Source organism: Notechis scutatus, chromosome 2, assembly GCF_049901735.1.
Source record: "Notechis scutatus isolate UNSWTSFEM ecotype Mainland chromosome 2, rNotScu1.2, whole genome shotgun sequence".
Classification (NCBI taxonomy): Eukaryota; Metazoa; Chordata; class Lepidosauria; order Squamata; family Elapidae; genus Notechis; species Notechis scutatus.
Genome location: NC_142010.1, coordinates 68,055,575 through 68,068,152, shown reverse-complemented (window position 1 = coordinate 68,068,152; position 12,578 = coordinate 68,055,575). Strand labels below are relative to the sequence as shown.

At 37.8% G+C, this 12,578-nt stretch overlaps 1 protein-coding gene across 9 annotated transcripts in view; it reads left to right on the top strand.

Annotated features, from left to right (window-relative positions):
* Positions 1-12,578, top strand: part of RBM6 (RNA binding motif protein 6) — a 72,807-nt gene that overhangs the window by 6,039 nt on the left and 54,190 nt on the right. For 4 of the 9 annotated variants that reach the window (XR_015747554.1, XM_026673303.2, XM_026673302.2 and 1 more), the window contains exon 3: positions 11,088-12,396. The exons of 1 other annotated variant lie outside the window; for it this stretch is intronic. Coding sequence is in view for 7 of the 8 variants with exons in the window: in XM_026673303.2 (XP_026529088.2) it covers positions 11,088-12,396 (1,309 nt within the window). In the remaining variant the exon portion in view is untranslated. Of the gene's footprint in view, positions 1-9,929; positions 10,117-10,867; positions 12,397-12,578 lie in introns of those variants that run through there. 4 more of the 9 variants (XM_087955003.1, XM_087955001.1, XM_087955002.1 and 1 more) reach the window with 2 other exon arrangements.

Genomic DNA, 12,578 nt, shown 5'->3' with positions numbered 1-12,578 from the left:
GACTAACATCCTAAAAGCATATGGAAGTGTCTACATCAGGTGTATGAAACTTGCTGCCGGTGAGTCAGATGCATCACACGCTGGCCACATCCACCCTTGGGTTTGTGAAGGGGGAAACGGTTGCGATATGTCACATGATGACAAGGTGTCATTATAAGTTTGACGCTGTTAATCTACTACATCTTAAAGGATTTCTGAGAATAGTATATTGTTGAAAGGAGTCTTATTACGTTCGTCTTAGGTTCATCATACAATATAGCATTGTAAAGTATGTTTCTGTTGAATGTTATTTGATGAAAGAAAAGATAATTAGGTGACTAGGTTTATATAGTAGCAATAGTTTTTTTAAAGAACATCAGAACAAGAAATATGAAAATGGGACATTCTAAAAATGATGTCGTTTGTAAGAACTGTAGCATATTTTATCTTTTTGGAGGCCCTCTTATGAATGGACAAATAAGTTGGACAAATAGAGTTGCTTTCTTAATTGTGACTTATTAATGAAATAATTTATTTATGGAGGTCTGCCTTGCACTGATGCCCTGCTTTTTTCAATGCCTAAAACATTCTTCTTCTACATTTTTTTAGTATTATAGTTAGTGTTTTAGTACAACTTGATTAAGGAAATACACATTGTTTTCTAAATCAGCTGAGTTGGGACAATTGTATCTTAACTATCCTGTCACTGATTCAGAATTCTCCACATACGGACACTTCATTCTTTCACAGGATCTCTTTTTGTATGTTTGTGTGTTTCAGAATTTTCTATGACTATTAAATTTAATTTTTAATCATTCGGATTCCCATTCTTACCTGAACCTCCAATGCTAACTGAATTTTCCATTACATTCCCTTTCTTATCATCCCATCCCTTCTTTCTTTTTACAGCATTTCAGTCTTTAACTTTATTTACACATTTTAGAATTTTAGTTACTTTTGTTACTGGGTTTCTATCCTGTTTCATTTATCTATAAGTAAGATCATATAAATAATTGTAAGCATTATTTGTATTTTTTTTCCTTGTAAACTGTATCTCTTCCCCTTTTTGCATTTCCTGGTCCTATTCTGGTCTATTAATTGTTGTGTATGTTCAACAGTGTCAGAGAGATTAAAAATGGGCAGATTGTGATCAAATTGCATTTGCAAAGGATTATTCTATCAATTTATAGAGCTACCTACCTCGGAATCATGACTCTGGGCAATGAACATAGGAATCAAAACTCCAAGCTAAAATAATGAATAACAATAATATGATCAGTAATAACACAGCAGCACTCAAGAATGATCAATAAAAGCACATAACTATAGTAATGCCAAAGACAGTCACAACAATGGGCTCACCCAATCTATAGGCCTCATGCCTGGGAGAACATTCAGGTCTTCAAGGATTTATAAAATACAAACAGGGTCAGAGCCAAACAAATATCATTGTTATTGTGTACCAATAACCAGCAGGAAATGTGAAAGAAAAAACTCACTCCCAGGTTCCTGCCAGATGGTACTGTTTAATAGATGACATCCAGAGCATGCCCCAACCTGCCAAAGCCAGTGGGTCAAGAAAAAACAAGTGGAGAAGGGCGGTCTTGCAAATAATGAAAGGCTTTATAGCTGATAATCAGTACGTTGAATTGCACATGGAAGCCTACTGGGAACTCTTGCTTCCATAATTTTCCATGCCACTGCATTCTGGACCAGTATAAACTTCTGAGTGGCCGTCAAGAGCAGCTGTGTATTGAGTATATTGAAGCAATCCATTCAGGAAATGACCCAAGTATCTCCCAATTCCGTTTGTGATGAATTCATACATACTGGTGATACCTAACTCTGGCAGATGATCTCATCCATCAGCTCTATGTTGAGGTTACACAGGAATGGGGAGAGAATCCTGAGAGATCCTACAAAGGAGGAATATGGAGTCAGATCTCTCCTTTACTAACAACTTCGGAAGAAAGGGAATCATTGCAACACAGTCTCTTTCTCTCTATTCCCTAGGCTTGCTTAGAAGAATACTGAAAGCCACTGAGATGGAGATCAAGTATGGAAGCATTCTTCCTCATCAGTGATTATGCACAAGTTCAGTCAATGAAGTTTCAGTCTCCTACTCAGGCCTCAAAGCTAATTGAAAGATTTGCAGATAAACCATTTCCTTCAGGGCTTTCTTTTTATATTTTTTAGCAACTTGTCCTTTTTATTAGTTTATAATATAAAATACAAAAACAAATAATAGGACAAATAGGGGACAGAAGGGAAGGGAAAAGTGTGAAAAAGAAGGGAAAAAGAAAGAAAAGTCATTGACTTCCGACTCCCTTTGCTGCAATAAAATAAAATAGTAACATCAAACCTTAACTTTTTATTTTTACAATAATAATATAAAGTAGCCATTTCTATAACCACAAATCTTTCTAATCAGTAAAACGCAAAAAAGTTTTAATTTTTTCCACCTCAGGCACAAAGCTCAGAAGCGGTTTCTGAGAAGTAGAAACTAAAGTAATCGTGTTTTTTTCATTTATCAAAGCTGTCAATTTAGCCACCTCTGCTAACTCCATCAACTTTTGCAGCCATTCGTCCATTATGAGGATCAAAGTGTCCTTCCATTTTTGTGTATAAAGTAATCTTGCTGTTGTCAACATATATAGCATCAAAGTTCCAATTCCCCCCCAAGTCTTTTTCCATTAAACCCCCCCCCCCCCAAGTTTCTGGTTTTATCTTTATATTTACTTTAAGAACCTTCTGTATTAGAATATGAATCCTACTCCAATATTTCTTTGCTTTATTACATGTCCACCATAAATGATAAATAATCCCTTCTCTACATTTGCATTTCCATGAAGTGCCTTTATATATTCATGATCTGATGTTAAATACCAACAAACATAATCTTATAGAAAATTTCTTTTAAATTGTAATTTTTGTAATGTAGTGTAAATTTTAAACCTTTTGTCCACATATTATCCCATTGTTCAAGCTTTACATTATATCCAAAATTTCTTGCCCAGTGAATAGTAACAATGCTTTACATATTCACTTTCCAAATTCAAATTCAATAATGTTTTATAGACCTTAGCAATAATATGTTCATCACTACCACATAGTAGGATTTCCAATTCGTTTTTAATAAAGTCAAACCCATAACTCTTTCTGTCTAATTTAAATCTTCTTTCAATTGTAAATATGTAAACCAATGGCCTCTAGCTCTTCCTTAGACTTGAGGATAGGATCACCAAAATTAAAACATGATTTTACCATAAGTCTACCAGTTCGGCTTCGCCATCCTTTCTTTTCTGAAAAAAGCTTCCTGAGGACATACCCAAAGAGGCATCTTCATAGAAAACCTTGTTTTATATTTATTCCAAATCTTAGAATGGCACATCTAACAAAGTGGTTGTTAAATTCAACTTTTATTTTAACCTTCTCATACCATAAATAACGGTGCTATCCAAATCTGAATTCATGACCTTCTAAATCAAGTAGCCTCTTATTCTGGAGGTTCACCCACTCTTAGCCAGACCAAACAATAAATATCGAAATACAGTTTCAAATCTGGTAAACCCAAACCCCCTCTTTCTTTAATATCTTGCTGTAGTATATATCTAATTCTTGGTTTTGTTCTGACCCAAGCCTTGTTCAAATTAAACAAACACAAACTGTATAAAAGCAAACCTTTTTTAATGTGGCACTGGGAATTCTTTGTATTCCCAGGCAAGAGTCGTTTAAACCTAATTGTCCAAGATAAAAGCAAACCCTTTCAAGGTTGTAAAAGGCTGCCAAGAACAGAAGTCTAATTACTGATAAATATCAACCGACGGAAGTTTCAAAAACAAACCGGAGTTCGTAAGGCTTCAACAAGGACTCAAGAGTCTGAACTTCTTTGCTTCCTGCGAAGAGCACATCCCCTAGGACTGGTTTTTATCCCTTATGGGAGGGTCAATCACCTTCCAGCCTTACTCCCGAGTTGCCCTTGCTGCTTCAGCTGCTCTCTCCTTCGAGCAGCCCTGCGCACATGTGCACTGGGAACAGGCTTCCCAGCGTCCTCTGCTTCACTGCTGCCAGACTCCAAAAACTCCAAAGGCAGCACCCCACTCTCCAATAGTCCTGGCCCCATTCCTGCATCAGACGCAGGACCCTCGTCCAAGTCCTCACCAGACTCCCTGACTGGTTCCCTTTCGTCCTTGCTGTTAGAGACCTCTGCCATCCGCACCTGCTGCCGGAAAACCACAACAGTTTTTTCCCTTGACATATAAACTTAGAAATATCTTTTGCCATTGTTTAAATGGAATACCAGTTGCAAATATTGGTAATGTCTGAAACAACAAAAAAGCATCTTTGGTAAAACATTCATCTTAATTACAGAAATACTACCCTATAGTGATAAATGCAGTTTATCCCATTTTAATGTCCTTTTTAATATCATTCCAGAGAGGCATATAGTTATTTTGAAACAGTTTTGTGTTCGTATTTGTCAATATCACCCAGTAAGAAAGTGGAACACTGTTTTTTAAAGTATCCACCTTTCCTCAAGTATGAATTCACCACTCTGGATGCAGCCATGTATCATCTCCCAGGAAATCTTAGCCAACCAGAGGGACATGTATTTTATATACAGTGGCCAAGTTCATAGCTTGCTTTAACAGGCTCAAATCCATACCAGATAACAGAACCAGACATGCCTCTGTCAAGTCCATAAGTCTTATCAGAAAGCCAACATCCAAATTGGAGCAAATATGATCAATTTTATCCAACAGATCTCTAGAACATTTTTCACAGTAGTTCTTTAGGTGCACCTCAGATTCCATCCTGCTAAGTTGCCCTGAGTGATATGATAAGGGTGAAAAAAATATATACACATTTTGCCACCTTTGTCACCATATGGTAGTACGGAAACAAAGCTCTAACGTATGTCTGATTTGCACATTTCCAGTACTATTATGTGTATCTTATTTCAAACTTCTAAAAAAATAAGAATTGTTGCTTGCTGATCATTATTTTCATACTGAGTTGCTGTGCTGATTATCCAGTTTAGAGAAGTATATTTGTCAATTAGCTTTAAATTTCATAACCTTTTATTATTGATTGCTACTTGCAGCTTGGTTATTTAGCTATAGATATTTGATTCCATATATTGTGAATATTAAATTGCAATAGTTTGCAAAACCTGCATTGATATTTGCACTAGAGATCTGGCGTAGTTTTAAATTAAATTTTCCTGCAACAGAATTCCTTTTGTAATTCAGGTGGTAATCCCCATTTCCTTTTAGGCATCATTTTTTGAACTCTCCAGGAAAAATTGGGATAGGCTTTGAACATTTTTGTAGGGAAGATTTGTCATACAGTATTGTATTTCATTCTTCTTACTCCTTTAACAAATTATCCTAAAGTAATGTAATGTCTTACCTGTAGTTGCTAAGTTATAAAAAAATATTCAGTGACCTATCTTTTAATAAATAAAATCTGCCTGAAACGTCTCTAAATTTAGAATATTTATCAGATGTCCCTGAGCATGTTTATTTAGTTTTATTATTTAAAAAGATTATATTTTCATAAATTTTCTGATAGGTTTCCTTTCAAAAACCACAATAACTTATTTTCTGCTGATTCTGTGTTTTTTATTCAATAGTATTCTCTCATGAGAAAATGGCTTTTAATTTAATGCCAATGTTTCTTACACTTGAATGAATTTCACCAAACCCCATTATACCCCTGAAATCAATTCCAGAGGCTTGGATGATCCTTCAAAATAATGGGTATTGCCATGGAAGAAGAAGTGAAATAATATTACGGTACACTGCTATATGTGTAATGCTCTCCTTCCCTCAGTATAGGTAGCCCTTGACTTATGACTGTTCACTTAATGACAGTTTGAAGTTACAACAGCTTCAGAAAAAGTAATTTATGACCTATACTCATGCGTACAAGGTTTGAACTACCCCCATGGTCATGTTATCACAATTCGGGCATTTAGCAACTAGCTGGCATTTACAATCAGTTGCAGTGTCCTGCAATTATGTGATTATGTTTTTTTTTAAAAAAAAATCTATGACATATTTGTGGCAAAAACAGCAATTGCGGAAGCTGGATTCACTTAATGACTGCTATATAAGTTGTGAAAACAGAACTGACTCTCTTTATGACTGCAGTGACTAACAACATAAATTTCAGTTGCAGTTGTGATTATAAGGACTATATCTCTCAATGTTGTACCTTTTAAATTTATTTCAAAAGAAGTTGAGATCACCCTTTATTTCAAACCTGCGATAAGAGATCTTTAAATGTTGTAAAAGCATTTAAGACATTGGCAATTTGAGCTTTAGATTCTGCAAACACTTCTGTAAACCCATAGTATTTGTCTGGCCTGTTAATTTTTGTTTATCAGCTGCTTTGTTTATCAACTCTTTATTATCTTTGACATATTTCACATATGTTTTCCAAAACAGTGGTTTTGATGCGAAACTTTGATGTTTTGCAAATATAAATGTACATATTTCATTGAGCTTTCTATACAGTCTCCCCTTGTGCTTGTTCTCTAAACGTAGGAGAAAAATGATTTTACACCTTTTATAGCTAGTCCTCAACTTACAACCACATTTGGACCAACATTTCCATTGTTAAGTAAGGTGGGTGTTAAGAGAATTGTGTTCGATTTTATGACTTTTTCTTTTTGCCACCGTTGCTTCCTGCCTTGACTTTGCTTGTCAGAAGCTGGCTGGGATGGTTGCAAATGGCAATCACTTAACCCTGGGATGTTGCAAGTATCATAAATACATGCTGGTTGCCAGTTGCCTGAATTTTGATCACATGACCATGGACATGCTGTGATGGTTGTATGTGCAAGAACAGGTAATAAGTCACTTTACTTTAGTGCCATTATAACTATGAATGGTTGTAAATCAAGGACTACCTTTATTGAACATTGACATTTGTGAATTGTGGAATATTAACTATTAAACTCCACTTACAGTTTTAGATTTAAACTTCTCTAAAGCAGTACAAGAAAGCATTAAGATTTGTAGACCCTAGATCAGACCTGGGCAGTTTACAGCCCCCGGGCCACATCTGGCCCTTTGGCTGTTGCTTTCTGGCGCTCATGAAATTAATCGGAAATAAGAAATCAAATGTAAAAAGCATTCTGCATGAGGCAGGAGAAGAAGCCAAGTCAGGTCTGGCTTTAAAGCAGTCGCTTCGTGTTCCATCAGTCAGTTGGAGAGAAAGCACTTTTCTGTGCTGCCCAGCACTCGTCCCTATTCTGGAGCAGTCTGAGGAGATGAACTGATGGAGCTTGAGAACATCAAATTAAGTTACATTGGTTCAGCACTTCACAACAATCCCAGTTTCTCATGTGGGCCTTGGAAAAAAATATTGCCTAGGGGTATCAAACTCTCAGCCCATGGCTGGATGCATCATGCGCTGGCCATGCTCACACCCGGTTTAGCAAACAGGAAAAAAGTTGCGATACGTCATGTGACGACTCTGTGACAACGCGAGTTTGACACTCCTGCCCTAGATGATTGAGGTTCCACAGATACACTTGAAAATAAATTAGCCTACTACAATTAGACTGTTTCTGTAGGTGCTACTTACACAAGCAAGGACATTCTCAACTTGTTAACCAGTACCTGAGGTTCCCCAGTATGAAGTGATAGTGGTGAATATGTACAATCCTTGATAGATATACTATAAAAGATCAGTACAATTCTGCAGGATTAAGCAATCATAAAGAATTGTTTTTTGTAAATGTTCTGATGATCATTTCTGGGGCAAAAGCTTTTTGTCATCTCTCTCTCTCTCTCTCTCTCTCTCTCTCTCTCTCTCTCTCTCTCTCTCTCTCTCTCTCTCTCTCTCTCTCTCTCTCCTCTCCCATATGTGTATACTCTAGAGCAGGGGTCACCAACCTTTTGGACCTCAGGAACCACCAAACACATAATTTTAAATCCCAGGGACCACTATCCGGTTCTGTGGGCATGGCCTAATTTGTGGGTGTGGCTTGGTCATGTGACTGGCTGGGCATGGCTTGTATGTAAATACAAATTTTTATATAAATATTGATTTTTTTTATAAAAAAAGACCAACTTTTACCCAAAATCAGGCAAAGCAGGCAGGCAGATTGAATTGCTCACAGAATCACAGATTCATTCAGAGATCTATCTATCTGCTATTGGCTAGCTCAATCTGTCACATAAAATTTGCTTGCAAGCAAACTCATAAAATTTACTAGCAAGCAAACTCACAAAATTAACTCACAACATACCATGTATGTAAATATTGAAATTTTTATAATAAAAGAGCAACTTTTACCCAAACTCAGGCAAAGCAGGCAAACAGATTGAGTTGTTCACAGAATCACAGATTCATTCAATGATCTATCTGCCATTGGCTAGCTCAGTCTCTCAAATTTGCTTGCCGTGAGTCTGCACTGAATAATAGAACCTTCAGTCCTAAGGGAGGTTCAGCTGTGCTTAAAAGCAGAGCCAAAGATCTAAAGACTAGCCAGAAAGCAAGAAATCCATCCATTTACTGCTTCCTAGCTAATCTAAATCTCCCGGCACAGCAGAACAGCTGATGGTCGGAAAAAGGAAAAATAGCAATTTAGCAGGCAAGTTTGCTGGGTAAGGAGTGAGTGGGCAGGGAGGGTTCCCGCAGGCCATGTGGGCAGCGCAGCCTTGTGTTTCTGCGCAGCCTGGATTAATTGCTTTGAGGGGGGTGCTCTGAGGGTGAGATTTCTCTGCGGACCATCAAAATTTTCTCACAGCCGTGGCCCACCGGTTGGCAACCGCTGCTCTGAAGAGTTTATAAACAGGTCCCATAAATTAATTTGTCTTTAATTTCTATGGGAAAGGTGCAACTTGTTTAAGGAGCTTCTGAATTGTACAAGTATATTTATGTTGGATTTGAAATATCTTTTGTGCTTTCAAACTGAATATAGGTAGTCTTCAAATTACAATAATTTGTTCAACGGCTGAAGTTACCAGGGCACTGAACAAAGAGACTTATGATCTGTGTCAAAAGTTATAACCATTGCAAGTGCCCCCGAAGTCACATGATAAAATTTGTGCACTTGGCAATCCATCCACACTTACGAAGCTGGGAGGCTTCAACTCATCCATCTGCTTATACCCTCACATCTATGTCCTAATAGTCCCATTATACTCTGCCACCTCAACAGATCTTTGGGTGCTCCATGCTACTGATGAATTGTGCCCAATCTAGCCCTTTGCGCCAAGAAGCTCCTTTGTATAAAGCTGGCAAAAGCAAGCCCTTCTCACCATGCTTTTGGGCCAGAGCTTCCTGACCCGCTGCCGATCTGATGCTGCTTCTGGCTTGTTTACTTGCTTGCTTCTGCTTCTTGAGGTTCACCAAGAAGCCCTGCCACAGCCCAGGGTACTGCAAGAACCACAAGTAAGATGCACGGAAACAAGAAGCAGCCCTGGAACCATGGTGTGCCAGGAAGCCCCATCCTAGCTGAGCCTACCAACCTAGTACAAAGGGACTTTCTTTTGTTGCTTTTATGCAAAGGGGCTTTTTGTTGGAAAGGGCTGGGCATATCTCAACAGCAGCAGGAAAAAAAAGATGGGAAAGGTCTGCTGGGGCAGGAGGCAAGCAGCCAAGGGGCAAAGATGGGAGGGAAATACTGTAGGTGGGTGGAAGAAGTTGGAGACAGTCCTTTCCTTTACTGAGGCTTGGTATTGAGAGGGACCAAGCCTTGAATGCCTTGACTGGTCGCTTAACAATCCACAATTTTTGATTAATGGCCACAATGGGGATTGCTGGGATCGCTATAATAATATCTCGCTTTACAACCATGCTGATCTAAAATGACAATCTCTGTCCCCAATTGTTGTGATAAGTCAAGGACCACCTGTAGCTGCATATTCTTGATCATTTTTGATCATTGGATCATATCTATTAGTGTAAATAACTTTTCTTCAATATAACAGGTATACTGGAAAGAATATTACATTATTGACTGTTGTGGGGGAAATGAAAGACTGAAGTTATTTGATGCTGTTTTATTGCTATTTTTTTTTATCATGTATACCAGTGGTCCCTAATCTTTCTGGCCCCAGGGACCAGTTTCGGAAGAAAAATTGTCTTCAGGGTTTTTTTTCAAATTTTTATGAATTCGTATCCTTCCAATTTAGTAACTCAAGATCTTCTAGTTTTAGTAAGGAATTGTACAAACCATCAGTATCAGGAGTAGGGTCAATTCTTCCACTAGAAGAATAAAAGGAAACAACAAAACATTTATATTTATAGTTCTTAGTGTATTTGAATAAATTATTTGCTCAAATTCTTGCAAGCTGAGTTTACCAGAGATAATTTTGAGTCTTAATTTCAAACACATTAAGTGCACTTTTCTCTAGGAATGAGTTAAGTGTCCTAAATAAATCATGTTATGTTAAGAGTAAAATAAAATTCTTCAGACCACCTGCCAAAGCAAACATTTTAATAAAAATTTTTACCAGCAAAGGAATACTGTCAAGAATACTATCTGTTTCCATTTTTATACAATTGTGAAATTACTTATGAAATGTAATTTGCTGTAAAATGGTGTAGTATACTTTCAGTTCCAACTGGTAATAAGTAGTACGTAACATTGGAAAGACAAGAGTGGAAGTCCTCATACATTGAAATAGTGCCTTGTATTAATAACCTTTTCTTTGATTGTTGAACAAGGAATTCATTATTATAGGAGAGCTTATAAGAATTCCTTTTGATTTTTTTTAAAAAATGGTGATAAAACCAGGTTTAAGGAATATTCCCTGGCTGAGGAGCATGCAAAATAATTATGGTGGCCTCTTAAACTCTCTAAAGTTCCCAATTTAATTTATTGTGAGACTATGTAGATTGTTACCTTAACTCATTAATATTTCAGGTATTCCATGTTGAGTTCTTCTGGGAATTATGGTGACATAAGAGTGCGCAAGTTTACTTATCACGTCTGTCGTATACTACCACCTCTTAAACTACCAAACGCCACTATCTTCTGCGGATCTTACTGTTGAACATCTCTGTTAAAGTTAGAGAAGAACATGCTGATGTGTAGATTACAAACTCGAAGGACATTATGAATAACACTGTCTTTATTTCTACAGTGGGAGCCAAGAAGAAAGATTTGCTCCCGGGTGGAACAGGGATTACTCTCCTCCCCTTGATAGTCTTGCTCAAGAAAGACACTCTGGCAACTTCTCTGGCAGAGAATCACTTCCTTTTGATATCCAGGGACTCCCAGGCATCCTCAATCCTCAGTTTGCGAGCAGAGAGGAATCTACTTTCAGCTTTGGAGGTAGAGATGGACCACATAGTGACTTCAGAGGTGGGGAGGGTCATATACATGACTTTGAAAGCAGAGATTACTCTCCTTCAGAGTTTCAGAGTAGGGATGATTCACAGTTGGACTTCAGAGCTAGGGTACCACTCCTTCCAGACTTTAGGGGTAGGGAGATGTATCCTGGAACTTTTCAGGATAGAGAAGGCCAAGCTGTGGAGTATAGTGGAGGAGATGTTCCTCCTATGGATTATAGAAATAGGGATACATTCCGGATGAACTATAGAGATAGGGAAGCTCATACAGTGAACTATAGAGGCAGAGATGATACTTCATCAGATTGTCGTACTAGGGGAACATCTGATTTGGATTTCCGAAATAGAGACGGATCACACCCACACTTTAGAGCAAGAGACATGCCTGAACAAGATTATAGGGGCAGAGAGCAACCATATTCAGACTTCAGGAAAAGAGATGTACCTGATACAGATCTGAGAAATATGGGTGCGGCTGATTCAGACTTCAGAGACAGAGATATACCCCACTCAAATTTCAGAAATAGGGCAAAACCTCAGGCTGATCAGGATTTTAGGGGTAGGGATGCCCCACCACCGCTGGATTTTGCAGAAAGGGAGACACTCTCAGCAGACTCAAACGTTGTAGACTTCCATCACAGTCAATCTCCAGCACAGTTAGCAGATAGAGAATGCAAGATAGAAGAGACTGTAGTTGTTAGAGACAGGTCTTCTTTGAGTATTCAGAATGAGGATTTGCCACATTCAGAATCAAGAGCCAGAGAAGAAGAAAAACCCCAAGAACAAAATCTTAAGACTGAATCTTCTCTAGAGTACCAAAATAGCCGCAATCCTCTTCCCAAACTTCTGGACCAAGATAAGCCTGCTCAGGGCTTTGTTAGCAATCAGGAGATTTCTGCAAAAGAAGAGCAAGTAGCTGAATTGCCGGGACTAAAAGAAAAAAGTGATCTGGATTTCCTTGGAAGGCAGGATACAGACTACAGGGGCATTGAGTATCGAGATGTAGATCATCGTCTTCCAGGATGTCGGGTCTTTGACTATGAACATGGCAAAACTTTTGCTGATGGGAAGTCTTGTAAAGATTCTCAACCAGATCTTCAGGTATGCAATTTATTGTAAATTTGCTGTCTTAATTCACATTTATAAAATGCTTACTAGAAGATGATAATATTTTAAAAATCAAAGCTGTGAGCTGTAATAAAATTAATTATCCTTTACACCATCTCAGTCCTTGTATAATTAAATCTGTAAATTGTAGTGTAGGTATTCTAACATGAGATCAT